Source organism: Carettochelys insculpta, chromosome 22 (assembly GCF_033958435.1).
Source record: "Carettochelys insculpta isolate YL-2023 chromosome 22, ASM3395843v1, whole genome shotgun sequence".
NCBI lineage: Eukaryota > Metazoa > Chordata > Testudines > Carettochelyidae > Carettochelys > Carettochelys insculpta.
In genome coordinates, this window is record NC_134158.1 from 13097846 (window position 1) to 13125082 (window position 27237).

The 27237-nt window shown below is 62.7% G+C and overlaps 5 protein-coding genes across 11 annotated transcripts; 2 read left to right on the forward strand and 3 right to left on the reverse strand.

Annotated features, from left to right (window-relative positions):
* Nucleotides 1-560: 560 nt before the first annotated feature.
* Nucleotides 561-3027, reverse strand: PRAF2 (PRA1 domain family member 2). Its single transcript, XM_075017585.1, has 3 exons — nucleotides 2834-3027; nucleotides 1949-2166; nucleotides 561-1223 (listed from the first exon to the last, which is right to left on the reverse strand). Exons 1-3 carry the CDS (start codon nucleotides 3010-3012, stop codon nucleotides 1084-1086), a joined length of 537 nt encoding a protein of 178 aa, XP_074873686.1. The 5' UTR covers nucleotides 3013-3027; the 3' UTR covers nucleotides 561-1083.
* Nucleotides 3028-5151: 2124 nt separating this feature from the next.
* On the reverse strand, nucleotides 5152-8390 carry PCSK1N (proprotein convertase subtilisin/kexin type 1 inhibitor). Its single transcript, XM_075017564.1, has 3 exons — nucleotides 8235-8390; nucleotides 6044-6549; nucleotides 5152-5646 (listed from the first exon to the last, which is right to left on the reverse strand). Exons 1-3 carry the CDS (start codon nucleotides 8289-8291, stop codon nucleotides 5403-5405), a joined length of 807 nt encoding a protein of 268 aa, XP_074873665.1. The 5' UTR covers nucleotides 8292-8390; the 3' UTR covers nucleotides 5152-5402.
* A 2745-nt stretch (nucleotides 8391-11135) lies between these two features.
* On the forward strand, nucleotides 11136-12758 carry LOC142025258 (myoD family inhibitor-like). Its single transcript, XM_075017882.1, has 4 exons — nucleotides 11136-11369; nucleotides 11539-11646; nucleotides 11721-11915; nucleotides 12502-12758. Exons 1-4 carry the CDS (start codon nucleotides 11273-11275, stop codon nucleotides 12756-12758), a joined length of 657 nt encoding a protein of 218 aa, XP_074873983.1. The 5' UTR covers nucleotides 11136-11272.
* A 1546-nt stretch (nucleotides 12759-14304) lies between these two features.
* Nucleotides 14305-21648, forward strand: FTSJ1 (FtsJ RNA 2'-O-methyltransferase 1). 6 transcript variants are annotated; one of them, XM_075017514.1, is made up of 12 exons: nucleotides 14340-14486; nucleotides 14973-15110; nucleotides 17202-17344; nucleotides 17641-17710; nucleotides 17988-18093; nucleotides 18171-18249; nucleotides 18348-18400; nucleotides 18709-18762; nucleotides 19129-19231; nucleotides 19688-19771; nucleotides 19934-20037; nucleotides 21310-21648. In XM_075017514.1, exons 3-12 carry the CDS (start codon nucleotides 17224-17226, stop codon nucleotides 21553-21555), a joined length of 1020 nt encoding a protein of 339 aa, XP_074873615.1. In that variant the 5' UTR covers nucleotides 14340-14486; nucleotides 14973-15110; nucleotides 17202-17223; the 3' UTR covers nucleotides 21556-21648. The 6 variants fall into 6 exon arrangements, with proteins under 6 accessions (XP_074873612.1, XP_074873613.1, XP_074873615.1 ...); XM_075017511.1 differs by lacking the exon at nucleotides 14973-15110 and having other exon boundaries at nucleotides 14305-14474; XM_075017512.1 differs by lacking the exons at nucleotides 14973-15110; nucleotides 21310-21648 and adding an exon at nucleotides 20186-20885 and having other exon boundaries at nucleotides 14305-14474.
* Nucleotides 21649-21797: 149 nt separating this feature from the next.
* Nucleotides 21798-27095, reverse strand: LOC142025058 (organic solute transporter subunit alpha-like). Of its 2 annotated transcripts, XM_075017487.1 has the most exons (8): nucleotides 26963-27095; nucleotides 26741-26860; nucleotides 25934-26085; nucleotides 25505-25578; nucleotides 25131-25286; nucleotides 23640-23751; nucleotides 22638-22890; nucleotides 21798-22498 (listed from the first exon to the last, which is right to left on the reverse strand). In XM_075017487.1, the coding sequence occupies exons 1-8, from the start codon at nucleotides 27033-27035 to the stop codon at nucleotides 22065-22067; spliced, it is 1374 nt and encodes a 457-aa protein (XP_074873588.1). In that variant the 5' UTR covers nucleotides 27036-27095; the 3' UTR covers nucleotides 21798-22064. The 2 variants fall into 2 exon arrangements, with proteins under 2 accessions (XP_074873588.1, XP_074873585.1); XM_075017484.1 differs by having other exon boundaries at nucleotides 26741-27038.
* Between the last annotated feature and the right edge of the window lie 142 nt (nucleotides 27096-27237).

A 27237-nucleotide genomic window follows, 5' to 3' on the forward strand; every position in this document is an offset into this window, starting at 1 on the left:
CGTAGCAGGCACCCATGCTGCATGCAGGTTGGTGGGGGCTTTAGTCAGTGTTTGGCTACAGGCTTTACCCCCATCCCTCCCCCGCCCTGAAAAGCAGGGGAGGGGATTGTTCATAAAGGAAAATTCACACGAGAAACACCCCCCGCCAACCAGCTCTCTGTAAAACTGTTTCTTGGTGCTTTGGGGGTTTCTAAGTGATTTGACCTTCTCCCCAGGGGAGGGGGCAGCGTTCCCTGGGAGCTGAGTACTTGGGAGCTCCCCCGGCCCCCGGAGAGATGATTGGCAAAGTGCCCCCAGGTGGCAGCCTGTGTCTGTGGGTGGTGAGCATCAGCACCGCCCTTGGTGTGCGTTGCAAAATTTATTCTGCAGCTGGCTGGAGGCGGGAACGTTTGGCTGGGGGCCTGGAAAACTTGAATGCAGTTCCCCAGGACCAGTGGGATTTTTCCATGCAAGTTAAGGCCCCTGAGCCCTGTTCCTCTCCTGCTGTGCCAGGCTGAGCCCCAGAGGGGAAAAGCCCCTGCCCCATCCCCCCCCCCCCCACCCCAAAGCCACGCAAGGTCTTATAGCAAGAAATGGCACCAAAGTTTTATTATAATAGTTGGTTTTGCTCCTTAGATAACTAGCAGGAGTTTTAGGTAAATGCCCCGAATCAGATGCAGCACCCCCCTGAATCCACAGGGCCCCTCTGGGGCCCCCCTTTAATTCCCCCACTGGTGTTACAGCCCCTTGCGCCTTTCTTTCCTGTATAAATAGGATATTTACATAGGCCCTACGTGAACAGACCTAGGGGGTTGGTCCCTAGGGAAAACCATGCGCCAGGCAGGCCCACAGGTGAATCGCTGCCCCTTCTCTTGGCCCCTGGGAAACGCTGACCCAGATCTCAGCCCTGCACTGGGCGCCCAGCTCCGATCCTGCACCAGGGAGTTCCTCAGGTTAAAACGCCTCTTGGCCCTGCCCACCCTGCTCCAAACTCGCAGCTGTGGCTGGACTCAGCGTGATGCTGCGTCATCCCGGGAGTGTGGGTAGGAGAGCAGCAAAGCGCAGGCTGGAGGCGCCGGTGAGGGGCTGCTGGAGAGGGGGCCCCTAAGAGCCAGCCTCCTGCTCCTGGCCCAAGGCCTCCAGCAGCAGCCCCATGGGCGTCCGCTTCAGCCCGATGCTCTCGATCTTGTTCTCGATTTTATTCTTGAGGTTGCGGAGGCGGAAGGAGGCATGGATGAGAATCGCTGCGGGGGAGGGAAGCGAGAGGGGAGGCTGGAGGGGCTGTCACTCAGAACTGCCCCCAGTGCGACCCCACACACACACCTGCGTGCATGCAGCCGAACTGCAGCCTTTGCAGGCAGGGATGCTGCAGCCAGGTGCAACCCCCCCAGGGAAGGATGCAAGTGGGGGAGGAATCCCCAGGGGCCGCACATCTAGCATGCGACCAGCTGCCGCAAAAGGCACCACCTGGGGCTCTTGTAACTCCAAGGCTGCAACCCGCAGCAAAGGCCTGGGCTGCAACGCAGCTGAGGTGCACCAGCCCCGGGGGAATGGTTCCCCTGCATGGTAGCAGTGGCCTGCAGCAGTGCTGCCTTGGAGGGCCAAGCACGGCCAACCCTGGAGCACTGCCCTGTCATGTGTGGACGCTGCAGGTGATGGGCCTGGAGAAGTCCAGCAGCTGCAGCAGGAAGGGAACGCGTGGAGATGCAACACTGTGGAAATGCAGCTGCCCCCAGGCTGGGAGCTGCCTGCATCTGCCCTGGAGTAATACAGGCACCAGCTGCAGCCACCCACCCCCTGCCCTCCCCGCCAGCAATGCAGCCTTGTCCCAAACCCACTGATGTCCCCCCTCCACCCCAGGAATCTTCCTGCCCCCCTCTACCCCATCTCCAAATGCCACTGCCTCACCCCAGTCCTCATCCTCTGACCCACTTCCCCCCACCCCCCATACAACCCGCCCCCCACTCACAAGAGACGGGAAGGGCAACTGTGAGCAGGAAGACCTCCGAGCCCCCCAGCAGGGAGGCCAGGCCGTAGGCGCTCCCCAGCATGGCCAGCAGGCTGGCACCAGGGTAGCTGCGTCGGAACCGCCGGATTGGGGCCTTGTTCTCGGCCGCCCAGACGAAGGCCCCGAAGACGAGGGTCACAGAGAAGCTGGAGAGCAGGGTCTGCAGGGGGCGGAAGTACCTGTGGGGCAGGGCGGAGTGAGGGGTCCAGGTCTCCCGGGGCCCCTGCCCCATAACCCACCCGAGCAGGCACAGCTGCCCCCGGTTTGCATAGAGCACGCAGTCTGCTCCCCCGCCCCAACCCGCCCCCGGCACTGCCCGGCCCCCACCCCTTGCACCGACCCCCCCCCCGGGCACTGCTCGGCCCCCGCCCCTTGCACCGACTCCCCCCCGGCACTGCCCGGCCCCCTCCCCTTGCACCGACTCCCCCCCGGCACTGCTCGGCCCCCGCCCCTTGCACCGACCCCCGCCCGGGCACTGCTCGGCCCCCGCCCCTGGCACCGCCCCCCCCCCGGCAGTACTCGGCCCCCGCCCCTTGCACCGACCCCCCCCCGGCACTGCCCGGCCCCCGCCCCTTGCACCGACTCCCCCCCGGCACTGCTCGGCCCCCACCCCTTGCACCGACCCCCGCCTGGGCACTGCTCGGCCCCCGCCCCTGGCACCGCCCCCCCCCCGGCACTGCTCGGCCCCCGCCCCTTGCACCGGCCCCCCCCCGGGCACTGCTCGGCCCCCGCCCCTGGCACCGCCCCCCCCCCCCCGGCACTGCTCGGCCCCCGCCCCTTGCACCGGCCCCCCCCCGGGCACTGCTCGGCCCTCGTCCCGTGCACCGACCCGCGGGCGGGGCTCACCCCCCTAGCATCAGCGCCAGCCCCAGGCCCAGCCCGTAGTTGCTCTGGTAGTAGAGCAGGTTGTTGAGGACCCGGTTCCGCCAGCGCTGCGGGTCGCGCGGGTCCGGGGCCGCCAGGCGCGCGGGGCCCAGCAGGAAATCGTCCAGCGCCCGCAGCGGGGGCGGCCGCACCTCGGACATCTTCAGCGCCGGGCGGGCGGGACTACAGCCCCCGCTATGCACTGCGGCCGGTACGCACCGCGCCGCCACGGCCCGCCCGCCGCGGGGCTCCCTGGGAAATGGAGTCCTGGGAGCTGCGGGGAGGGCAGCCGACACTAGGGTTCTCTCCCCGGCTGGGGCAGGGGAGTGGGGGCTAGTGGTGACAGCATGAGGGTTGCTGGGGTCAGAACTCCCGGGTCCCATCCCGGCGGGAGAGGGGCGCAGGAACAGTGGTCAGTGGGGGTGCTGGAGCCGGACGCCTGGGTTCTCTCCCAACCCCCTCCCAAAACCTCCGCTCGTCATCATTTAATTGTTTTGCACCTGGCTGGCTACCTCTCTGTGTGCGCGCGCGAGTGTGTGTGTGTCCCTGCTGAGTGCGGAGTGTGTGTGTGTGCGCGCGTGTGTGCGTGTGTGTCCCTGCTGAGTGCGGGGTGTGTGTGTGTGCGCGCGCGTGTGTCCGTGTCCCTGCTGAGTGCGGGGTGTGTGTGTGCGCGCGCGCGTGTGTGTGTCCCTGCTGAGTGCGGTGTGTGTGCGTGCGTGTGTCCCTGCTGAGTGCGGGGTGTGTGCGTGTGCGTGTGTGCGTGTGTCCTTGCTGAGTGCGGGGTGTGTGTGTGTGTGTGTGTGTGTCCGTGTCCCTGCTGAGTGCGGAGTGTGTGTGTGTGCGCGCGCGCGTGTGTGTCCCTGCTGAGTGCGGTGTGTGTGTGTGTGTGTGTGTGTCCGTGTCCCTGCTGAGTGCGGAGTGTGTGTGTGTGCGCGCGCGCGTGTGTGTCCCTGCTGAGTGCGGTGTGTGTGTGTGTGCGTGTGTCCCTGCTGAGTGCGGGGTGTGTGTGTGTGTGTGTGTGTGTCCGTGTCCCTGCTGAGTGCGGAGTGTGTGTGTGTGCGCGCGCGCGTGTGTGTGTCCCTGCTGAGTGCGGTGTGTGTGTGTGTGCGTGTGTCCCTGCTGAGTGCGGGGTGTGTGTGTGTGTGTGTCCCTGCTGAGTGCGGGGTGTGTGTGTGTGTGCGCGCGTGTGTGTGTCCGTCCCTGCGGAGTATGTGTGTGCGTGCGCGTGTGTCCCTGCTGAGTGCGGAGTGTGTGTATGTGTGTGTGTGTCCCTGCTGTGTGTGTGTGTGAGTGTGTGTGTCCGTTCCTGCTGAGCGCGGTGTGTGTGGGTGTTCCTGTGCGTGTCTCCCTGCTGAGTGCGGAGTATGTGTGTTCCTGCCGGGTGAGGGTATGTGTACGTGTGCCCCTGCGCTGTGGGGGGGGGGGGGGCTGCTGGCTGTGGGTGCGTGCGGCTGGTGTGTGTGTGTGTGTCCCTGCTGGCTGTGGGGGTGCCCGGGGGGCTGGCCAGGCAGGCTGTTCTGTGGGTGTCACGAGGAGGGCAGTTCTGCTCCCCGCGGCTTCCCAACCCCCCGGGACTGAATCTCAGCGCCCCGCAGGGCGCCCCGGGAGACGCCCCCAATTCCCCACCCTCCTGACCCGGGAGTGCTGCCCGCTCCCTGTGGCGGCAGGCGGCCGGTTTAGGGCCGGGAGCTCCGCGGAGAACGGACCGCCCATCCCCCGTCCTTTGGCCTCTGCCCGGGCACCCCAGCTGCACTGCCGGGGGGAAGGTCCCGATCCCTGGGTGTTTGTTGCTAGGCGGGATGTTTGAGGGGGCCTCAGGCGTCTGGCTGGAGGTGTCCCCACTATCTGACACCCCCCAGGCCCAGAAGGTGGGGCTGGCTGGGACCCCGGATATCCCCCACACTCAGCAGACACACACACACACACACTGCACTCAGCGGGACACACACGCACACTCCGCACTCAGCAGGGGCCCCTGGCTGTGGGGGGGCTGGCTGGGGCTCCCGATATTTGACACCCCCCAGGCCTAGAAGAGAGGGCTGGCTGGGACCCCCAGTATCTGACCCCCCAGAGTCTCTTACACAGTCTTCCCTTTGTGTCCCATTCAGGGCCCAGCCCCGCCCCCCGGCGCAGCCCCCCCGTGCCCAGCCCCCTTCCCCCCCGCCCCGGGGCAGGCACAGCCGGAGCCCAACACTGCGGCTGTACATCAAAATACCCGACGAGCCTTTATTGGGTCAGTGACGGACGGACACCGGACGGACGGACGGACGGACGGACGTGGGGGGCAGTTACTGTCTGGACTGAGAGAAGCGGGGGCGGGGGGCTCCAAGCCGGGGGGTACGGGGGGATCCTGAAGCGAGTCGGGGGCCGAGCGGTGACCCCAGCGGGGGGAGGGGGGACAGGGAGGAGCCGGCCTGTGGGGGGAGGGGCAGAGTTGGGGGGCTGGGAACAAGGCAGCCCCTCCCCCGCACCCCAGGCTGGCTACATTCATACGCGGGGGGGGAGGACTTACCCCTCCCCCACCTCACTGGTGCTCGCTGGGAGGGGGGGCTTATTCAGGAAGGTACATCAGCCGGGGTGCCCCCCTCCGCCCCCCCGCCCCCTCCTCCTCCTCGGTCCGCGCCGCCCGCTGCAGCTGGGGGGGCCCCGGCTCAGGGCTCTCCCTGTCCCCTCCCAGCCGCTTCACGCGCAGCAGGGTGGGGGGGTCCTCCTCCTCCAGCCCCCGGCGCAGGCGTCTGGCAGGGTGGGGCGCACGCACCTCCCCGCCGCCTGCCAGGATCCGGCCCACCAGGTACCTGCAAGTCAGAGGGAAACCACAGCTAGAGCCCAGGCGTCCGGGATCCGAGACCCCCCTGCCCCTGCTCCCCTTTGAGAGACAGGGAGGGGTCCCAGGACCCCCGCAGCCCTCTGCTCTAACCACTAGACCCCACTGTCCTCCCAGGGTAGGGGAGAGAGCCCAGGTGTCCGGGATCCCAGCCCCCCCCCAACCACTAGGCCCCAGTCCCATCTGAGCTGGGGGAGAACACAGGCGTCCTGACCTCCGGGCTCCGAGTCAGACCTGGGGCCTTTCCTCTCTGGGGGTGGCGGCTCCGCCCCCACCCTGGGGGGCGGGACAGGCTGGCTCAGGAGAATGAGGGGCCTGATCTCTTTAGGGGGCCAGATGGGGGGGCTGGCTGGTTGGGGGGCAGCCACCTCAGCATCTCTGCATCCATCTCCCCAGCGTCCTCCTCATCGGGCCCCTCCGCCCGGTAGCGGCTCAGCAGAGGTGGGGCTGGGCCCCGGGCCCTGGCGGGGGCACCTGCCCCGGTGTCATCATAATCTGGGTAGGGGGCCCCCCCGGCCTGCTCCCACAGCTGCAGCAGGGAGGCCAGGGGGACCGATTCCTGCAGGAGGCGCTGGAGAGCCAGGGCAGCCTGGGCCCCCTCCTGTCTCCATCGGCCCCCGGGGGGCGTCTCCTGGAGCCAGGGGGCGCCCCCCAGCTCCTCTTCCCGCCAGCGGCCCCCGGGGAGCGCCCCTAGCCTCTCCAGCGCCTGGGCCAGCAGCTCGTCCTGGGCCAGCCGCCCCAGCCGGGGCGCATAGAGCTCGTTGGCCAGGCCCAGCTCCCCCTCGTAGGGAGCACCCCGCAGATCCCGGCGGAAACGTCGTGGGCCCCCGGCGGGGTCATGGGGCAGCGCCCCCCTGGGGCCGGCTGGGAGAGCCTGTGCGAAACAGAGAAAGGGCAGGGGTGACTGGACAGGACCCAGGCGTCCGGGGTGCCCAGCAGCCCCTTGCAGGAGAACCCAGGTGTCCTGGCTCCCAGCCCCACCCCCTGCTCTGACCACTGCTCCGCACTCCCCTCCCAGCACAGGACAGACCCCCACCTTTCCCGGGGAGGGGGGGGCTCAGCAAAGGGGCGGGGGGCAGGCCAGGGAGACGGTGGGAGGGACGATTCACCTTGTGTCTGTGGCAGCTGGGCTCTGCAGGGTGAGTCACCCGGAGCACCGGGGAGTGCAGCCAGGGAGCTGTGGCCGGTTCTTTCTAACCCCCCAACCTTACCCCAGCCCATGGCTCCCGGCTCCCGGCTGCCGTCCGCCGTTGGACGGTGGCTGCTTCTGGGGTGGAGCGTGACAGTGACACAGAAACCCCCAAGCCCCATCCCCCAAAGACCCCCAGGCCCCCAAACACACCAGACCCCCCCAAAACCCCATCCTCCAAAGACTCCCAGACCCCATCCCACCAAGCCCCATCCCCCAAAGACCCCAGATCCCCAAGATCCCCCAATACCCCATTGCCCCCAAACAGCCCATCCCCAAAGACCCCCAGACCCCCAAACCCCATCCCCCCAAACACCCTATCCCCCAAACACCGCAGATCCTCCATCGCCCCAAACACCCCAACCCCAAACCCTCTCAAGCACCCTCTGGACCCCCGGCTCCCTTCAAACACTCCCCACAGCCCCAGAGGATGCTCCCTCCCCACTTCCCAGCCTACCTACCCCCATCCCCGACCTACATCCCTTTGTCATCCCCAGCCCCTTCCCACCCCACATCCACCTCGACACCCCGCTCCTGGCTCGGTGGGGGGGGCTCCCCCTCATGTGCTGGGGGGTAAGGTCTGGGCCCCAGGGTGGGGGGCAGGCCCCGAGATGGGACTATTAACCCCTTCGATCATCACAAGGATGGGGTGGTGATGGGGGGTGTTAAAGGGAGAGGTGATGGGGCTGGGGGGAGGGAGGGAGATGGGTACTGGGGTGATGGGGCACTGGGGTGCAGGGACGGGGGAAGACGGGGTACAGGGGTGATGGGGTACAGGGGAAGGAGGGTGATGGGTACAGGGTGATGGGGGTACCAGGGCCAGGGAAGGAGGAAGATGGTGGAAGATGGGGTACAGGGTGATGGGTATGGGGTGATGGGGCGCTGAGGTAAAAGGATGGGGGAAGATGGGGTACGGCGGTGATGGGGCACTGGGATGTAGGGACGGGGGAAGACGGGGTACAGGGTGATGGGGTGCAGGGGAAGGAGGGTGATGGGGTACAGGGTGATGGGGCACTGGGATGTAGGGACGGGGGAAGACGGGGTACAGGGTGATGGGTATGGGGTGATGGGGAGCTGAGGTAAAAGGATGGGGGAAGATGGGGTACGGGGGTGATGGGGCACTGGGATGTAGGGACGGGGGAAGACGGGGTACAGGGTGATGGGTACGGGGTGATGGGGCGCTGGGATGTAGGGACGGGGGAAGACGGGGTACAGGGTGATGGGTATGGGGTGATGGGGCGCTGGGATGTAGGGAAGGGGGAAGACGGGGTACAGGGGAAGGAGGGTGATGGGGTACAGGGTGATGGGGTGCAGAGGAAGGAGGGAGGCGGGGTCCGAAGCGCCGGGGGCCGGCCCGGGCCGCTCCCTACCTTGGCGGCGGGGCGCAGCGCGCAGAGCAGGGCCGCCAGCAGCAGCGGCGGAGCCATCGCGGCGGAGCGGAGCAGGGGAGACTCGGGGCGGCGCTGGGAGCAGCCGCTGCAGCGAACCGGCCCCGCCCCCGCGGGATCCTCCCCTGCAGGGCCGGGGGGCGGGGCGGGGCTGCGGGCCGGGGGCGCGTCTCGGCCCCGCCCCGAGCATTAACTCCGGCTTCCCGCAGCATCCGTTGCCATGGAGACGCCCTCGCTCCTTATGAATGGGAGGCGGGAGAAGGCGCGTGACCGGGCGGCCGGACGCCGGGAGTTCACCCCTCCCCCTCCCACCCCCCGCCTGGTCCCCCGGCGCCCCGCTAGACGGACGGACGGACGGCGGCTGGGGCGGGAGCTGGGGGTGGGTGGGGGCCTGGGACTAACGGACAGAGACCCACCAATGCTGCTCATCCCACCACGCAGCGCCCAGCCCCCCACCTGCAGCCCCCCCGACCCCCCCGCAGGCCCGGCCGCCTTTGGCACACCTGCCTCCCCGGCTGCGAGCGCGGGAAGTGAGGGCGAGAGCTGTGAAACACCGAGCTGGGGTGTGATGAGCCCCGGGGAACGCCGCGTCCGTCTTCTCCAGGGAATGGCTTAGTTATGCCGAAGCCATTAACACCAGCTTCCTCTCTCTGCCTTTCCCAGCTCCCTCCCCACCCGGCCGAGCAGCTGCTGAGCTGACAGAGTCCGTGTCAGTTTTGAGCTGTGGCTACCTCTGGGGTGGGGCAAGTGGGGAACAGCGGCATGTGACACCTTATGGGGATGACTTGCCCAGTGCTGAGATGGAGCCAGCTCTGGGGAGGGGCAGCAGGGAATGCCTCAACATAACACTGCCCAGGGTTAGCTCACCTAGCACTGAGATGCAGCCACCTCTGGGGTAGAGCAGATGTGGAACAGCCACACAGGACAATGGGAATGGTCACCTGCTGCTGAGATGCAGCCACCTCTGGGGTGGGGCAACTGGGGAACAGACACATAGAACACCTTATGGGGATGGCTCGCCCAGCGCTGGGATACAGTGAAGTAACTGAACTCCAGGAGCAGGCAACGGCTGAGCAGGATGGATGGATGGACAGACAGATGGCGGGCCAGGGCCAGAAGGACTACATGCATTGCAGCAAGGGTGAGAGCTGAGAATGGATGGGGTGCTGGGATGGACAGACGGATGGACCAGGGCCAAGGACAGATGGACAGATGGATGGACTCGGGGCTGGAAGGGGTGTGTGTGTGGACCGCAGCGAGGGTGGGTCTGGAGGTGGATGGGAGGATGAACCAGGGGGCTGGGGCTGGACAGACGAACAGGGAGGGGGCTGGGGCTGGAAGGGGCACAAGAGTCACAATGAGGGGGGGGGCTGGGGTGAGGGAAGGAGGCAGGACAGCCCCCCTCCAGAGCACATACTGGTGTGGCAGGTGCCCCCTGGCCCCTTGGAGTGCTGAGGTGGGGGGGATGGGGAGGACTGTGAGGGTCCTGGGGCTGTGTGTGAGTCTGGTGGCGTGGGGGGGCGGGTCCATCTGGAGGTGTGTGGTTGTGGGTGCAGACATGGTGTGTGTTGTGGGTCCGTCTGGAGGTGTGTGGTTGTGAGGCGGATGTGGTGTGTGCTGTGTTGTGCCTGCCTGGGTTCTGTGCTTACATTGCTGTGTGTCTTGGTGCTAGTTGTGGGTGTGTGCCGGCATGCTGGGGTTGGGGGCCCTGTGTACGCTGTTGGTGTCTGTCTTGGTTCATGTGGTGCTGGGTGTCTCTCTTGCTATGTGTGTTGTGTGTGTCCTGGGTGTGTTGTGCGTCTATCTGGGTGTGTTGTGTGTCTGCGCAGGGTGTGTTGTGTGCAGGGTTTTGTATCTGGCTGCAACATCTCATCAGTCTCCCCTGACCCAGCCATGAACCCAGCACACCTGGGCCTGAGACTGTGCCAGGCATGTGAACTCACCCTCCGAGGGACCAGTGTCCTGGGGCAGGCTGTAGGGGACGCCGGCTTTCACCTGGCCCAGGGCAGGGGGTGGGGAATGGGGCAGGGGCTTGTCCCCTCTGTGGGGAACTGGGCTGATGGTTGGGAGAGGGACGTCATAGTGAAGGGCAGCTCAGGAGACCCTCACTGATTCTTGCCAGCTGTGAGTAAGTGCCTTGTCTCGTTACAGTGGAGATGCAGCCACCTCTGGGGCAGGGCAGCCACAGAACAGCCACATATAACACTGGAGGGAGCTGGCTAACCTGGGGAAAAGGGCAGGGACTGGTGGGCTTGCAGGTGGGGAGTGGATAAGACAAGGAGTCTTTCCCCCATGTGGCTGGGGTTGGGACCCGGGTGTCCTGCCCCCCCCACCGCTGTTTTCCTTTCTGTGCCCCAGAGCCGATTATGTTTCGCTCCCTGTTGGTGGGAGATTTATGGGCCTGTTATTTCCTCAGCTGCTGCCCTTTGCTTTGAACCCAGGCATCCAGGCGGGGAACTCGGGAAGCCAAAACCCAGCGGCTGCCTCACCTTTGACTTCTACCGCCCCCTTTCATCTCCTGCCAGGCCAGGAACCTGCTGTGCCGAGACCACCCCCTCCCCCCAGCCACACAGAGCTGGACTCCTGGGTTCTCTCCCCAGCTCTGGGTGGGGTCTAGTGGGATAGAGTGGGGGCGGGTGGGGCCAGGACGCCTGGGTTCTCTCCCCAGCTCTGGAAGGAGGATACCACCAGCACATTGAGAGATGGAAATTGGCCTGAACAAGGTGGGGAGGGAATTCAGCATTAAAGAACAGTGCCCCAGGCTCCCAGCCCCCCCTGCAACTCACTCACCCCCCGCCCCACTTGTTTGCAGGGAGGGGTCACCCCAACGCATCCGGTCAGCCCAGCCCGTTCGCTGGCTCCCTTCCCCTCTTCCACTCAGCCAGCCTGCAGCCAAGCCCCAGAAGAGGGCCGTGGTGGGCCAGCAGGGCACTGCAGGCTGGGACTGAGGGCCACCGGGAGAGCTGCGCGGGGTTTGTTCTCTAACCATTTCACCTGCTGCTCCTCCCCTTGGGGGCACAATGTCTGGCTGCAGCCCAATCCCCCCCGACGGTCAGGAGGGGGACACGATATCCAAGAGCAGCTCGGGAGACTCTCACCGATTCTTGCCGCCTGCAAGTAAGTGCCCAGTAGAAATGCAGCCACCTCTGGGGCAGGGCGGCTGCAGAACAGCCACATATAACGCCAGAGGGAGCTGGCTGAGCTGCAGCGGCTTCTGGGGCAGGGCGGCTGGGGAAGAGCCACGGTGGTGAGTGGGGTGCTGCTGACAGGATGTGCTTGCTCCCAGGTGATGTGGAGTCTCTCTGCCGGAGATCTCTGCCTGGGGAAGAGGCTCACCCCTGCAAGGAGACGTCACTAGTTCTCCTGCCCCTGACCCCTGAGAAAGCTGGGAGAGGTATGAGGGAGATGGGGTGCGGGGTGGGAGCCAGGACTTCTGGGTTTCATCCCCACTGTCCCCTCTGCTTTCAGACTCCACGGCCCAGTCCTCAGGGGGCCCTGTGGTCACCCGCTGCCCAGAGCGATGGGGGGACGTGGCACCCCTCAGCGGGCACTCGCAGAGCCTGGCCCCACCAGGGAAGCAACGTCTGGGCTCCACCTCCTCTGTCTGCAGCCACAGAAGCTGTAAGTCCACAGCCTCCCACATCCAGGAGGTGGCAGGGGATGGTGAGTGAGGGGCTGAGCTGGGGCTGGCTTGGCAGGAGGTGGCTGTGGGCTGGGGGAAACGGGCACTGGCAGAGCTGGGGGGGAGCACTGGAAGGGATGGGCTGGCAGGGGCTGTGGGTCAGGAGTGAGGGACACTGGGAGGGCTGGGGGGAGGTCCAGGCGTGGGCTGGCAGGGAGCAGGTCTGCTGGTGCGGAGTGAGGGGCACTGGCAGGGCTGGGGGTGGTGGAGGGGAGCCCCAGGCTGGGTCCTGGTTGCTGTTTTCATTCAGGGCTGGGCACAGTTCAGAATCCACCCCGGATGCCCTTGGGGACTCATTAACCCAATTATCCATATGGCCATTTCCACCAGAGAGAAAAACAAATAAATCCAGCAGGGTGTGGGGCTGAGAGCCAAGAATCCTGGGTTCTCCCCTGGCTCTGGGAGGGAGTAAGGGCTAGTGGTTAGAGGGGGTGGGGCTGAGAGCCAGGACTCCTGGGTTCTCCCCCTGGCTCTGGGAGGGGAGTGGGTCCAGGGGTGGGGGTGGCCTGGTATCCCAGGTTCTCTCCTTGGCTTGTCTGACCCTCTCCTTCCTCTTTCCCTCCCCAGACGCCTGTGCTCACTGTGCCCTGGCCTGTCTGTTCTGTGAGTTCTTGGCGCTGTGCTCCCTGCTGCTGGATGGCCTGGGATGTGGGGCGCTGTGTCTGGCTGGGGGCTGCTGCGCTGAGGCAGACCCTCCAACCCAGGGCTGTGGGGGGCGCTGCTGCCCCTGTGGAGGGGGGTGCGGGCTCCTCCAGGACAGCTGCGACTCCGCCGACTGCCTGGAGATCTGCCTGGAGTGCTGCTCCATTTGCTTCCCCACCTGACCCAGGGGTGGGGGCTGAGTCCAGCCCCCCCGCAAGGAAACCCCCCAGCCCATTTTCCTCTGGTCCTAACCGTGGTTCTCCGAGGCCTGGGTCCTGCCTGCCCAACCCGGCCAGCGATGTCATTGACTGAATCTAGCCACGCCTCCCTTGAGGGTGATGTCAGCCAGAAAGCCAAGCCACACCTTCACTTCACTTATGATGTCATGCAACAGGACAAGACCCATTGGCTGCTCAGCTGGGAAGTCCGCACCAACCTGTTTTACTGAGACCGCCTCAAAGGAGGCCAGCCACGCCCCCATGCAGGTGATGTCACTCACTGAGACAAGCCACACCCCATTGGGGTGACATCACTGATTGAGAGAAGCCACGCCCCCTCGAGTGGTGCAACACTGTGCGGACACCAAGCCACGCCCCCGTGTGGTGACGTCATTGTGTGCGTGGCCTTGGTTGACACAAAGGGCCTTGGCTTCTGCTGATGTCATCAAGCCTGGGGGGTTTTAGCCCCATAGATGTCCTTCATTTTTTTCCTGTTATTTACCTGGCTCTGCTCCGCTTGAGGGGAATGGAGCTGCAGCTGTGCCAGTGCCTCTCACTCCCAACCTGCATCCCTTGCCAGCGGTCCTCTCTCCTGACCCACAGCCCCTGTGTGCCCAGCCCTGGGTCCTCCAAGCCCTGGCTCCCCCACCTCTGCCAGGGTCTCTTCCCTCTTGTCCTGCAGCTCCCTGCCTGTCCATCTCAGCTCCCCCAGCCCTGCTGGTGCCTCACTCCCCACCCACAGCTCCTGCCAGCCCAGCCTGGGGTGATTCCGCTCTCATTTGCGAGCCGGCTCAGGGAGGGTGCTGCATCCTTCTGGAGGCTGCAGATTAACTCCAGAGCGTGGGAGATTTAGCTGAGGCTTTGTTCCACCTGTCCCACCCCACCGAGAGCCGTGTGCTCCTTTAAATAAATCTCATGAGCTCTTTAAGCCGACCTTATGTGTGGGTCTTTTTTGGGGGGTGAAGAATTGGGAAATGTTGGACTAGTACTCCCAGCATGCACCACTCCTGATTGCTTCCCTACAATCTCAGGGGGAACTGGGCCTTATCCTTCCCTTTGAGCCCATGGGAACTGCAAATCCCAGCATGCACTGCGCCCAATCCTTCGCCTCCACCCCATGGGAACTGCAAGTCCCAGAATGCACTGCGCCCAGCCTTCGCCTTCAGCCCACGGGAACTGCAAATCCCAGCATGCACTGCGCACTCCCCTTCGCCTCCGGCGGAAGGGAACTACAAGTCCCGGCATGCACGACAATCCCGATAAAGTTCTTCGTGTTATATCCCAGCATGCACTGCTATTTCAGGAGAACACGGACTAGAACCCCTAACGCATGAGTCCAGGTCATGTGACTCATGAAAACTCCAATTCCCAGGATGCAGTGCTTCAAGAAAGCGTTCCACTCTGCCCATGCGTGCGGGAGTGCGGAGGGGTTAGCGCTTGCGCAATAGGGGAAACAGATCCCAGGTGGCTAGGCGTCCTGCGCAGGCGCAATGAAAACGGCCGCTCTCTGCGCATGCGCAGGGAGGAAAAGCGGCCGTCGTTGGCCCCAGCTCCGCACAGCCCGGTACAGCAGGCAGCCATCTCGCGCCCTTTCTGCGCCGTTGCCCTAGCTTCCGCTTCCGCGTTGGGAGGAAACTACTGCCGGTTGTGCGCCGTCTCCCCGCGGAGGTGGCTTCGGGAGTAAGCGGGGTGGTAAGAAACCGTTGGCCAAAGGAGGTTGTGCGCATGAGCGGTCGGTGGGTGACGGGTGCGCATGCGCCCAGCACACGATGGCCGCTTGAATTGCTGCTGACTTGTGCTCGTGTTGCGCATGCGCTGTTGCCCTAGCCGTGGGGGTTGGTCCTGGAATAGAATGGACCCACTAGGTTGGGGGCGGGGTGGTGTTTGCTAGGGGAGGTTGCCAGGGTGACAGGGCTCTATTATTGTAGGGCCTACAGTAATTTATGTGTATTAATTTGGAGGTTGCAATATTAGGTGCCTATATTTTTAGGCCTTTCAGTGCCTTTTGTTCATTCCTGGTGGGGATGGGGTCAGCATCTGGGGATGGCGCACCTGGCTTATTGTAGGACCTACAATGACGGATCCATAATTTATCAGGACTCTGTGTCACTCTGTCAGTTAATCCGTGACATGCCTGTGATTAATTTTGCTCCAGTGACAATATGCTTATTTCTATAGGGCCTACGCTTGTGTGTCCACATTCATGCAGAACCCACGACAACAAAAACAATGAGAAGTCCTGTAGCACCTTATGGACTAACAGATATCTTGGAGTATAAGCTTTTGTGGGCACAGACCCACTTCGTCAGACACACGGTAGTGGAGATTCCAGAGGTCTAATTATACAGGCTCATGAGAAGGAAGGAGTTCCAGTCAGGAGGAAGGCCACAGCTGTTGATGCCAATTTAGTCAGGGAGGGTGAGGCCCCCTTCCAGTAGCTACTGTGGAGGTGTTAACAGCATTCATTAATGTAGGACCTCAAATAATATATCTATGTAATTTGGAGTTGGAAACAGAAAGATACGAGAAAGAGATCATGGGATTTGTAGGAGAGAGTTTTACTTGTCAACAGACTTTTCCCCTTGGACATGTTCTTTAGAGCAAGGGTGCAGAGAAAAGCAAAGGGGGTACCCCAAAGATAAAGTGGCAAAAACAGCAGAGTAAAGCTGAAGGGGGCTTTAGGGACAAAGCCCTGGCTGGGCTGATCTGATGGGTTTGGTCCTACCTTGAGCAGGGGACTGGACTTTATGGCTTTTTAGGTCTCTTCCAACTCTATTGCTCTATGATTCTATGAGATGGTTATGGAGAAGATGAGGTCTGCACCTTGGGCAGAAGTGCATAAATCTGGAGAATTTAAAGCCACAAATTGTGAGTGAATCAAAATGGGAAAGTTTCACTACCAAAGAAAATGGGAGTTAGAGAAAGGAAGAGAAAAAGAAGTGTTCGAAAGGCAATGGAAAAAATGGAAACTCTGTTAAAGGAGTCGAAGCAAATGAGACCTGGAGGTGTGCAAGGGCGGTAAGAAATTAGCTGGGAACGTAGTTGCAAAAGCGAAGGATTTGGAGGAACTTTATGGAACTTTATGGAAAACTAGGAACACAGAAATGGGGGAAAGAAGTGTGGAGACTGGTGATGGCTGGAATGGAAGCACCAAAGAGCTCTAGGAAGGGAGGCTTATCATGGATGGAAGTGGGCAGTGGCTGGCTGATGATAGTCCCATAAAGGATTGATGGAGCAGCATTCTGAACAGCTTTCAAACGACGAAAGCCCCAGAAAGGAAAAGATGAAGTGGGGAATCACGTGACATGACAGGCAAAAGCTGTCGCAGAGTAGGGGGACTGCAGGCCCTGCCCCCCGTCAGCAGTCAGGTGTGGCTCTCATTTGGCAACAAACTGGTCAGCTGAGAAATCAGAAGCTGTCAGTATGATTCATCTTGGGAAGAGGGGGTCAGTTTCCTGGGTCCTGTACGCGGCAGGGAGCTGCAAATCAGGCAGCAGCCTGGCTCCCGGCTCCCCTCCACTTGCAGAGAGGGGAAACTGTGCAGCCCAGCAGCCTCGGTCAGTTTCCTGGCTCCAGCCAGTGGAGGGGAGCCAGAAATGAGGGACAGCCGGGCTCCCAGCTCCCCTCTGCTCCCAGGAGTCAGGAAGCTAACCAGGGCTGCTGCCCTGCTCAGTTTCCAGGCTCTGCAAGCGGAGGGGAGCCGGGAGCTAGGCTGCTGCCTGGTTCCCAGCTTCCTGACATTCCGGAGACTGGGAAACCGCTCTCCTCCCATTCAATTTACTCCACAGCCACAGCACCTATTAAGGCGGAGCCCTGGGGTGGGTGAGGTGTACCCTGGGTGCAACAGTCTGCCTCAGTTTCCATCTTTGGACAAGTTAAAACTTCAGGCAAATTTTTCTTGATCAAAAATACTCGGCCTTGGGGACTGGTTCTTAAATAACATAATAAACCTTAGAACCACACACCAAATCCTCTTCCTCCTCCCACGTCTCTCTGCCTGGGGCAGTTTTCCTGGTTACGGGCCTTCAGCACAGGAGCATTTCTCAGCCTCTCGGTCTACATTTATTTAGGTCCAGCAGCATAGTACTGTAGGTCCTACACCACCAGGTAACATAGCTGTATTAACTGTGAACTTGCCCAGTGCATGTACCTGTTAACACAAGGCCTACAGTGATAGATCCCTAATTAATTTGGTTTCAGTGCTACTCTTACCCATTATTGTAGGGCCTAGAGAAACAGATCACTAATCATTTGGCTACGGTGTTGTTAGCCCTGCTATTGGAAGGCTCCAGAAACGTGTCACAAGTAATTCCGCCTTAACAAACAAAAAAGCCTCCTTAGAGTGGGCCTGCCCTCGAAGTGCAGCTGGCAGGGGTGGGTAACTGAGCCTCGTCTCTTGCCCTGTAGGCCTGCGGGTGTGGGAGTGGGAATGGGGCGCTCCTCCAAGGACAAGCGGGACATCTACTACCGCCTGGCGAAGGAGGGGGGCTGGCGGGCCCGCAGCGCCTTCAAACTCCTGCAGCTGGACGAGGAATTTCACCTCTTTGAGGGTAAGTCAGGCCCCGGCCTTGCCCTGGCCCCACGCAGCTGGCGGCAGCCCCTTCCACTAGGCGTGTTACAGTGGCCCCCGTCTGTTGTGTCGGGCGCTGCACAGACCCCGCCCCCGGCTCTAACCACTATGTCCCACTCCCCTCCCAGAGCTGGGCAGGGAACCCAGGAATCCTGGCTCTCAGCTCCCCCCTGCTGCTCTGACCACTGGATCCCACTCCCCTCCCAGAGCTGGGCAGGGAACCCAGGAGTCCCGGCTCTCCGCCTCACCACCCCCACTCTCTCTCTGCCCTTGCAGGGGTGCGCCGGGCGGTGGATCTCTGTGCCGCCCCAGGCAGCTGGAGCCAGGTTCTGAGCAGAAAGCTGAAGTGAGTGGAGGTGAGGGGTGGGGGGCGAGGTAGAAGGGGGCATCATGGAGTAGATGAGTGAGCTGTAGGCGGGGCTGGGAGGGGTGCAGCGATGGGGAGATGACCCAGTAGAGGAGGTCAGGATGGGGGCGGGGGGGATGGGGCAGCAGGAAGGGGAGGCGGCCTGGGGGGCGGATGAGCGAGGTGGAGGACAAGGTAGGGTGAAGGGGGTGGGACTGGGGCCAAGTGGTGGGAGGGGAGCCCCGGCCATCTCAGCCCTGTCCCCGGGTGCCTGCAGGGGCGGCGCTGGCGAGGGCCCTGACTCGGTGAAGATCGTTGCTGTGGATCTCCAGGCCATGGCTCCGCTCCCGGGAGTCGTCCAGATCCAGGGGGACATCACCAAGGTGGGTAGGAGCCCGTCGCCCACTTGATCCGAGCAGGCCTGCGCGGCCCCTCACCTGGCCTGTCTCTGCCCCGCCAGGTCTCCACCGCACAGGAGATCGTCCGGCACTTCGCAGGGCAGCCGGCCGACCTGGTGGTCTGCGATGGGGCCCCTGACGGTAAGGGGTGGCGGGGTGGCGCAGGGGCCCCCCACTGGCACCATGGTGGGAGTGGGGCTGCCTGTCCCACTGAGCCCCTCTCTGCTCCTGCCTTGCAGTGACCGGCCTGCATGACATCGACGAGTACATCCAGGCACAGCTGCTGCTAGCGGTGAGTACCCTGCCTGGCCTCAGGGGTCGCTCCCACCTCGTTCCCCCCAGCATGGTGCCTGTTGGGTGCTGCCCCTTCATACGCTTCCTGTCCCAGGTGGCTGTTCCCTGGCCACCCTGTCCCTGTGGGCTGTGAGGTGCAGCGGTCCCACCCCAGAGGTGGCTGCATCGCAGTGCTGTCGAGCTGTTCCTGTGGGCTGTGAGGTGCAGCTGTCCCACCCCAGAGGTGGCTGCATCGCAGCGCTGTTGAGCTGTCCCTGTTTGATTTGGATTTTGGCATGTCCTGATAAATTATTTTTCTCACGTCAGGCTCTGAACATCACAACCCACGTCCTGAACAAAGGAGGCACCTTCGTGGCCAAGGTAAACATTAGCTGCTCTAAGAGGCCCCTGGATCCTAGCTGCAGAGGTAACAAGGGAGTGGCTCACTCAGCGGTGAGATGCAGCCACCTCTGGGGTGGGGTGGCTGAGGCGTGTTGCCCTCCCGCTGCAGCTGTCTCTGGACGATTGGAGTAACTGAGAATGTAGGGGGAGATGTGCTGGTACAGGGCCAGGCCGCGGGCGCTCTCCCCTGGCGGATAGAACCAGGAGTCGGGGGCCGGGCTGGGGGCGCTTTCCCCTGGCAGTCAGGGCCAGGCCGGGGGTGTCCTGCTGTGGGAGGCTGGGGGGGGTTGGGGGTGCAGGGAAGTCTCTGTTGGCTTGTCACCCTGTCCCACCCGTGTGCGCTAGATCTTCCGGGGGAAGGACGTGACGCTTCTCTACTCCCAGCTCCGCATCTTCTTCCCCGCCGTGACCTGTGCCAAGCCCCGGAGCAGCAGGAACTCCAGCATCGGTGAGGGCAGAACCGGGGCCCCTCAGGGCTGGGGTGTCTGGGTGCCCCCCGAGGACCAGCTGCTCTGGCCCCAGGTGGGGTGAGTCTCAGGGCTGTGGATCCCTTCGCTTGGGGGCCCTGAGACGCATTCGAGGCATGGAGCCAGTGTGGAGCTCTGGCCTCATTGGGCAGCCCCCGCTTCAGGGCTGACCCTGACACACCAGGCCTGAGGCTGAGAGCCCTGTGGGAGGGGCACGTCCCCCCAGGGGAAGGGAGAGCGCACAGGGCGCAGACCACAGCCCCACAGTGGGCTCAGCAGGGGTGCTGTGCCCGGGCGCTCCGGGTGGGCACTGGGGGGTGGGGGGGCTCAGCAGGGGGCGCTGTGCCCGGGCGCTGCGGGTGGGCACTGGGGGGGTGGGGGGGCTCAGCAGGGGGCGCTGAGTCCCCAGACCCCACTGACGTCTCTCCTGTCTCCAGAGGCCTTTGTTGTTTGCCGGGGGTACTGCCCCCCGCCGGGGTATGTGCCGAATATGTCCAACCCCCTGCTGGACCATTGCTATGGTGAGGAGCTGTGCTGCCGGGCAGGGGGCTCGGCTGGGGGGCTCGGCCCCATGCCGCGGGGAGGGAGGCTCGGCCCAGCGGGGGGGTGGGGTGCCGTGCCGCAGGGAGCTGGCGCTTGGCCCTTCTGGCGGGAGGCTCTGAGTTGCCTCTCTCCCTTTCCAGACGTGGATTTTAACCAGCTGGAAGGTCCCAACCGGGTCATTGTCCCGTTCCTGGCCTGTGGGGATCTGAGCGCCTACGACTCGGACCGCACGTACCCGCTCCAGGTGAGCGCGCAGGGTGTGCCTGGCTCCGCCCCGGCAGGGGCCAGCCCTGATCCCCAACCCCTGGAGGCAGGGCATGGGACGCTGGCGGGGGGGGGTGGAGCCTGGGAGTCGAAAGCCCCTCAGCACCTCCTCTCTCTCCCCTCTGCAGCTGGCCCCAGGGAAGGAGTACACCTACCTGCCCCCCACCCAGCCCCCCATCTGCCCCCCCTACCAGGAAGCCTGCTTCTTGAAGAAGAACAACCTCTTGGCTAAGGAGCCAGGCCCACCCCCGTTGGAGGAGGCCGGCCCCACCCCCGCCTGTGGGTCGGCCCCGGACCCCTGCACCAGCCCCCCAGGGACCGACATTGAAAATGGCCTGGCCTCTTTGTCTGTGTCCCCCTAGGGCAGAGGGGTGGGGGGGTGTCTGTCTGTGTGTGAGAGAGAGAGGGGTGTGTGTGTGTGACAGAGAGATGGGTGTGTCTGTGTCTGTGTGAGAGGTAGGTGTGTGTGTGTGTGTGTGTGTGTGTGAGGGGGTGTGTGTCAGAGAGAGGGGTGTGTGTGTGTGACAGAGAGATGGGTGTGTCTGTGTCTGTGTGAGAGGTAGGTGTGTGTGTGTGTGTGTGAGGGGGTGTGTCAGAGAGAGGGGTGTGTGTGTGTGACAGAGAGATGGGTGTGTCTGTGTCTGTGAGAGGTAGGTGTGTGTGTGTGTGTGTGTGTGTGTGTGTGTGTGTGAGGGGGTGTGTCAGAGAGGGGTGTGTGTGTGTGACAGAGATGGGTGTGTCTGTGTCTGTGAGAGGTAGGTGTGTGTGTGTGTGTGTGTGAGGGTGTGTGTCAGAGAGGGGTGTGTGTATGTGGGGTGTGTCTGTCAGAGAGAGGGGGGTGTGTGTGGGGGGGTGTCTGTGCGAGAGGTGTGTGTGTCTGAGATGGGTGTGTGTGAGAGAGACGGGTGTGTCTGTGTGTGAGGGAGAGGGGTGTGTGACAGACAGACAGGTGCATCTGTGAGAGAGAGAGGGGGTGTCTGTGAGACAGAGAGATGGGGGTGTGTCTGTGTGTGTGAGACGTGTGTGGGGGGTGTGTGTCAGAGGGGTGTGTGTGTGGGGGGGTGTCTGTGTCTGTCTGTGAGGGGTGTGTGTGTGTGTGTGAGAGAGACAGACGGGTGTGTGTGTGTGAGAGAGAGAGAGAGAGAGAGGGGTGGGCGTGGGGGGGTGGGGAGAGAACGACCCCTGTGGGGCGTGTGGGGGGAGGGGATGAGACTACTGGGAGTGATGTTTTTTCTTGGCTCGTCTACGCAAGGAGCATTTTACCGCAGCCCTGTGTGTCTGGCCTGGCCAGGGACCTCTGCCCCCTGTGGCCTCTGCTGTAATAAAGACTCAGACATCACCAGCAGGTGCTTGGCAACCTCAGCCCCGACCCCTCGGCTGTCAGCCCCCAGGGAGCATCATGGAGCAGGGGCTTCCGCCGGCTGGCGGCCGCCCTGTCCCACTTAGCGCCTTTGCAGCTGGTGCCGGAGGGCCTCTCAGCCGTGGCGGTGCTCTCTGATGTGTGTTGCAGAGCACCCCAGCTCCAGCCCACCCCTGCGGCGCACGGTGCTGTACAAACAGCAGAAAGACAAGTCCTGTGCCAAAAAGCAAACGTACTCTGAGCCTCCTTTCTTTCCGCTAGCTGCAGCCAGGGACCTAGGCCAGATGGGCTATCAGTAAGAAATAAGGCAGACAGCTCGGCTTCTGCCCTCACCTCCCCAATGGCGCTTCCAATGCATCCTCCGGCTGTGTCTGTTTAAAGGGCTAGCTGCCATGGGGGCAGACAGAGCGGCCGTTCCATATCCCCCACCACTGGGAAGTACAGGATTCACCCCAGAGATCACCCCAATTATACAAGAGCACTTAACACCTGATCTCTGACTCTTGCCTCATCCCCATTCTCTGGGGGGGTCTGCCAGTTCCCCCATCCTCCTGGGAATTGGTGCCTCCTGCCATGGTCGGTAGCAGGGAGTTCCGCAGGGTTAAGACCGGCTGGCTCCTGCCTCTGCCCACTCCCTGGGGTCCTGTTTATACCGTGGTGATGTCCTGGGCACCAGGCTGGTTCTTGGCTCTGCTGAGAGGTGGGTTGGATTGTCTGGGAGGAGACCCCTTTGCAGGGACCCCAGGCTTCAGTTCTCCTGGCTGCAGAATGCTGGGGGGAGTTCCAGCTGGCCAGGCCTGGCCACACCCCCCTCCAGGCCCCGGGGAGCTGGGGCTGAACTTGAAGCAAGCCAGAGGCGTGTGCTCAATTTGGCAGAGGCTCTCGTTGGGGGAGTACGGGGCGGTAAGGCCTGCGAGGGAGGTGCTGTCCTCCCTGGAGCCAGTAGGGAGTGCCAGCGTCTGCGAGGCCTGGTTTTTGGTGCCTGGGGCGCCCTCCGAGCTGAGCTCAGCCCGTCGGAAACAGTAGCGAGCAAAGAGGCTGATGAGGAACATTTCCACCACCAGGGCGTAGTAATAGATAACTGGGGAGGGAGAAGAGGGGTTAGAACAGTGCCCCCTAGCGCTCAGCACTGACTGCTGGGAAGGGCACCCCCAGCCAGCCCTTCCCCGCCCTGGGCCCCCCATCCCCCCAGCCCGGCGTACTGCTGCAGGTGGACTTACTCTGGGAGCGGGTGTCAGCTGAGAGCGGAGGCCAGCAGGGAATGGCCCCCAGAGCACCCATGGTCTCAAGGATGCCGCTCTGTAGGCCGCAGACCACAAGGACCAGGACGATGCAGACGAACTTGGAACGCAGGCTGTAGCCAGCGAGGGCCGGCTTGGTGGCCTTGTAGAAGAGCAGGTAGCCATAGAAGGACAGCAGGGTGGAGACGCTTATGATGGCGTTGATGTAGGAGTTGGGGTTGGTGTAGCTCACCTGTGGGAGAGGGCGTGAGCCCAAAGAAGGGGCTGGGTGATCTGTCAGGCCCCCTTTGCCTGTAGGGTATCATCCAGGCCTGAGCCCAAGGGTAACACCCAACCTCATGCCCAAGGGCAATGCCCAACTTCAGCTCAGCCCTACGTCCCAGGTACTGCCGAATCCTCCATCCAGTCCCACCCCATGCCCAAGGATAATGGCAGCCCACCTCCCTGCCCTGGAGAAATACCCAGTACTTCAACCCAAACTCATGTCTAGAGATAACGCCAAGCACAACACGACCCCATGGCCACCCGTAGTGCCTGTTGTTACCCAACACTCAAGGGCAAAGTCTAACCTCGAACCAGTGTCCGTGGGTAATGGTCAACTCCTTCCAATGCCTCAGGGTAACATTCAAACCGTCCTTATGGTCCAATGTCCAACCTCTACCCCACACCCATGTGTAACACCCAACCCAACACCGATGTATAATGCCCAGCGTCAACTCAACCGGATGTCTGAGAACAATGCCCAACCCAACGCCCAAGGGCAGCACCCATCCTCAACCCAACGCCCAAGGGTAAGGCTCAACCTAACCCAACGGCCAAGCGTAAGACTTGATGCTACATCCCTGGGTAACACATTACCCAACCCAACCTGCACTGAACAACCAACCCAGTCCCACCATTCCCAGCCCTCAGGTGGGAGTGTTACCCCCTCTCTCCTGAGAAGGCTGCCCACCACGTGCTGGCGAGGGGCAGGGGACTCACATCACCGTAGTCGTACTTCTCATCGGTCCAGAGGGTGAGTGTGATGAAGAAGAGAATGGTTCTGATGAGGGACAGCTGGTACACGGCCATGGTCATCCACCGTAGGCTGGATCTGGAGGGCGGGGGCGAGGTGAGATGGGGTGAGCCCCCTACAGGGACTCCCCAGCCACTCCTCTGTCCGACCCCCTGCCCGCAGGGCTCCAGCCAGAGATGACTGGGTAGTTGGAGGGGGCAACTAGACCCCCTTGCACTGGGGAACAAGCTTAAGTGGGAAGGAGACAGATCCACCTTGCTGGCTGCCTTCCCTGCTCCCAGCCGTGCCGCAGCTCTGTACGGAGAGCGTAGTCATTTGGGTGGAGCCACGGCATGCCTGAGTTTCCCCTCGCTGGTTCCCCACTGGGGAAAGGAGGCCAAAGGAGGGGCCTGTCCTGTATACCGGCCGTGGGTTAGACTGGCTGGAGCAACACTGGCAAGTGGGAAGGTGTAGAAGAGACCAGAGGAAAGGCCGACGTAACCAGGGCTCTCAGTGCAGGACAGCCAGAGGAGTGGGTGTTGCTACCGCCAGGTGGTGCTTTGAGAGCTGGAGTCATCGGTTCCATGCTGGGGAGGGGACCATTGTGATCACCCCCTCTGCCCGTGGGTCTCACAGATGAGCACTGCCCTCGCACCTCAGGTGGAAGTTGGCATTACCCGGGGTCGGGTGGGGGGAGAGCCTCCCCCGGGGGCACGGGGGTCGGGTGGGAGGTGAGCCTCCCTGGGGGCACAGGGTCACATGATGGGCCGCACAGACCCCACATGGGCCATGGAGGGTTCATAGGGCACCGGGCAGCCCCCCCGTCCAGCTGCTGCAGATGCCCGGGGAGGAGTCAAAGGGGAGCAATCAGCACCCAGCTGGGGGGCGACAGACGGCCCCTGAGGGAGCCTCCCAGGAGGGCCCCAGGCCGAGGGTTCGCCCCTGTCTCTTGGCCTAGGAGCTGAGGGAGAGGAGCTGCCAGGAGGCAGTGACTCTTGGCTGTGCCAGGTGGGAGGCCCTTGCTGTGCTGCCAGATGGGTGTAATGCCCAGGCCCAGGGCACCGAGGGCTCGGACTGACCGGCGCATTTGCCACCACAGCCCCTGTTCACCCACCGGCCTGCATGGGTGGGGGCGTTCCCAGGGCTGCAGGGTTGGGATGGTGGGTTTCCAGCTGCCTCCTCAAGGTTGTCATTTCTCCCAGGCCTGCTGGCCCTTGTCTCCACTGCCCTTTGGGTGGGGATTTCCCATGGTGGCTGGGGTGGTGCCGGGTTAGGGGCGCTGGCACCTCCATTACCCCGCCTAGGAACAAGGGAAGAACCCCAGCACCGCTTTTGGGGGACCCACAAGAACCTACTGCGGCTGGAGAGCCAGGGCCAGGGCACTGCAAGGCCAGAACACCAGGTTTAATCTGGCTCCCCCCGGTCTTAGGTCTCAGCCTGGCTTGAGGAGGTGCATGGCCTGCGGGCCGGAGACTTACCCACTGGTGGGAATGTTGGGGAAGCAGCAGCAGCAGCAGCAGGGGAAGGGGTTGGGGGCCACATACTGACCCTGCAGGTGCTGGATCATGCGGGCCGAGCCCCCGAAGAAATCGGTCACCAAGTCCAGGAATTTCCACAGAGTGATGGAGTGGTAGCTGTGGAGAAGGGGGCAGGAAAGGTGGCACTGAGATGCAGCTGATACTGGGGTGGAACAGCTGGCAACAGCTGCATGTAACACTGCACAGGGAGAGCTTGCCTGGGGCCGAGCTGCAGCCAGGGAACATACGGCCAGCACTGCCTCGCTCTGCCCCCTCCTTTCACTTAAATCCCACTCCTGTCGGTTAACGTCCGCCCCTTCTCCCAGGACACTCACAGGTTAGCCACAAAGTTACAGACGAAGGATGCTCGGGGCACGTACATGCTGATGAGGGACATGACGCTGAACACCTGGGGATGAAGCACATAGCAAGGTCAGAGCAGCCTCAGCTCCCGGCTGCCATCCCCAGCTCTGGAGGGGTTGGGGGGTGACTGATTGGCACTGGGGCCCTGGTAGACATGATGCCTGGATTCGCTCCCTGGCTCTGCGAGAGGAGTGGATCCTAGTGGTTAGAGTGGGTGTGGGAGCCAAGACTCCTGGGTTCTCTCCCCGGCTCTGGGAGGGGAGATGAGGGGAGTGGAGCCTAGTAGGTAGAGATGGGTGGATGCCTGGGAGCCAGGACTCCTGGGTTCTCTCCTGGCTCGGGGAGGGGAGCGGGGTTTAAGGGGTTAGCACAGAGGGGCTGGGAGCTCTCTCCTGCCTTACCGGGTAGACCCCCAGGATCCAGAGGGAGAGGCTGGTTCTGTGGGAGGTGCCCAGGCGGCGCAGGAAGAAGCCTGTCTCCTCCAGGAAGAGGCCCAGCTGCACGAAGCCCAGGGCCATGGGAATGAGAAAGATCCACAGCTGAGCTTGGAACACTACATGGGGGATGAATGGGGGGGGGCTAAGCCAGAGCCCCACAGAGCTCCTGCTCCCACCCCGTGCTCCCCCTTCCCCTCCCTCAGACCCCCCCCCGGGCCAATTCCGGCCCCCGGCTCCCACCTTGGAAGATCTCCGAGGACAGGGGGAACTGGCCGCTGTGGAGGGTGCAGTTTGGGGAGCGCGCCATTTCCGTCCCCCCGTCTCCAGCTGCCAGCCTCCTTTCTCTGGCACCTGCTGCCCCAGAGCTCCCCCCAGCCCAAGGAAGAAGCCTTCCTCCTTAGTCACCATATTAATTAATCATTGACCCAACCCAGGTGCAAGCACCAGGTAACAGGGTCCAAGTCCAGCTGCCACCATGTGCTGGGGAACAGCGAATGGTTCAGCGGCTGGCCTGGGGAACTCCCTGTCGCTGGACAGAGCCCTGCACTCCGAGGTCCCATCGCCAGTACGCTCAGCAATCCAGACAGCAGGAGGCAGCCCAGATTGTTTTTTTTATTTATTTCACAGGTTACAAATCTGCTACTTAAAAAAAATCCCTTTTTCTAAGCTACATACAGTACGTTCCTGGCCCCTGCATGGGGCAGGTCTGGGAGTCAGTGGGGGGCAAGTGGGGAGCAGCAGGGTGCTGTAACATAGGCCATACAAACTCACAGAGTTCTTGGTCTTGCAGGGGATGTTGCGTAGGAGCAGCGGGCTGGCTCTGTCCTTTCTCTGCAGCTACAACATGGATGGGATCTGAATCAACCACAGAGATCTCAAATCCTCCAGTTCCTAAAGAGGACAGTGGCCATGGAGTACTTGTAGCGGGCAGAGGGATGGATGCAGAGCTAGCAGCTATTCTCCATGGTATTTGTTTTCTCACTCTGCTCCTACCTGGTGGCAGGTGTGGGATCCCAACTGACCATAGAGATTTTGGGCCTTCATTTCCTAGAGAGGACCAGGCCATGTTATACAGGTGAAGGTGCGACTACTGGAGCTCAGTCTCTATGGTGTCTGTTTCCCTCTTTGCACCTATAAGATTGTAGAAGCGGGATATGGACCATCACAGAGCTCTTGGCCATCCGGTTCGTTACACTGCAGGGAGGGGTGAATGGCTGGCCAGTGGGCAGGGGAGAGAGACTGATTCCACAAGCAACCACTCCCCATGT

Coding starts and splice junctions, on each gene's coding strand:
- PRAF2 (XM_075017585.1), bottom strand. CDS start 3,012: ATGTCCGAGGTGCGGCCGCCCCCGCTGCGGGCGCTGGACGATTTCCTG. Junction 2,167..2,833: donor CTGGCGCTGATGCTAGGGGG/GTGAGCCCCGCC, acceptor CCTGCCCCACAG/GTACTTCCGCCCCCTGCAGA. Junction 1,224..1,948: donor AGTTGCCCTTCCCGTCTCTT/GTGAGTGGGGGG, acceptor CCTCCCCCGCAG/CGATTCTCATCCATGCCTCC.
- PCSK1N (XM_075017564.1), bottom strand. CDS start 8,291: ATGGCTCCGCCGCTGCTGCTGGCGGCCCTGCTCTGCGCGCTGCGCCCC. Junction 6,550..8,234: donor CGCTGCGCCCCGCCGCCAAG/GTAGGGAGCGGC, acceptor TGTTTCGCACAG/GCTCTCCCAGCCGGCCCCAG. Junction 5,647..6,043: donor ATGGATGCAGAGATGCTGAG/GTGGCTGCCCCC, acceptor TCTGACTTGCAG/GTACCTGGTGGGCCGGATCC.
- LOC142025258 (XM_075017882.1), top strand. CDS start 11,273: ATGTCTGGCTGCAGCCCAATCCCCCCCGACGGTCAGGAGGGGGACACG. Junction 11,370..11,538: donor CCGATTCTTGCCGCCTGCAA/GTAAGTGCCCAG, acceptor GCTTGCTCCCAG/GTGATGTGGAGTCTCTCTGC. Junction 11,916..12,501: donor CCAGGAGGTGGCAGGGGATG/GTGAGTGAGGGG, acceptor TTCCCTCCCCAG/ACGCCTGTGCTCACTGTGCC.
- FTSJ1 (XM_075017511.1), top strand. CDS start 14,308: ATGCGCAGGGAGGAAAAGCGGCCGTCGTTGGCCCCAGCTCCGCACAGC. Junction 18,094..18,170: donor TCCAGGGGGACATCACCAAG/GTGGGTAGGAGC, acceptor CTGCCCCGCCAG/GTCTCCACCGCACAGGAGAT. Junction 18,250..18,347: donor CTGCGATGGGGCCCCTGACG/GTAAGGGGTGGC, acceptor CCTGCCTTGCAG/TGACCGGCCTGCATGACATC.
- LOC142025058 (XM_075017484.1), bottom strand. CDS start 27,035: ATGGCCTGGTCCTCTCTAGGAAATGAAGGCCCAAAATCTCTATGGTCA. Junction 25,579..25,933: donor GGATCCTGGGGGTCTACCCG/GTAAGGCAGGAG, acceptor CTTCATCCCCAG/GTGTTCAGCGTCATGTCCCT. Junction 25,287..25,504: donor TGTAACTTTGTGGCTAACCT/GTGAGTGTCCTG, acceptor CCTTCTCCACAG/CTACCACTCCATCACTCTGT.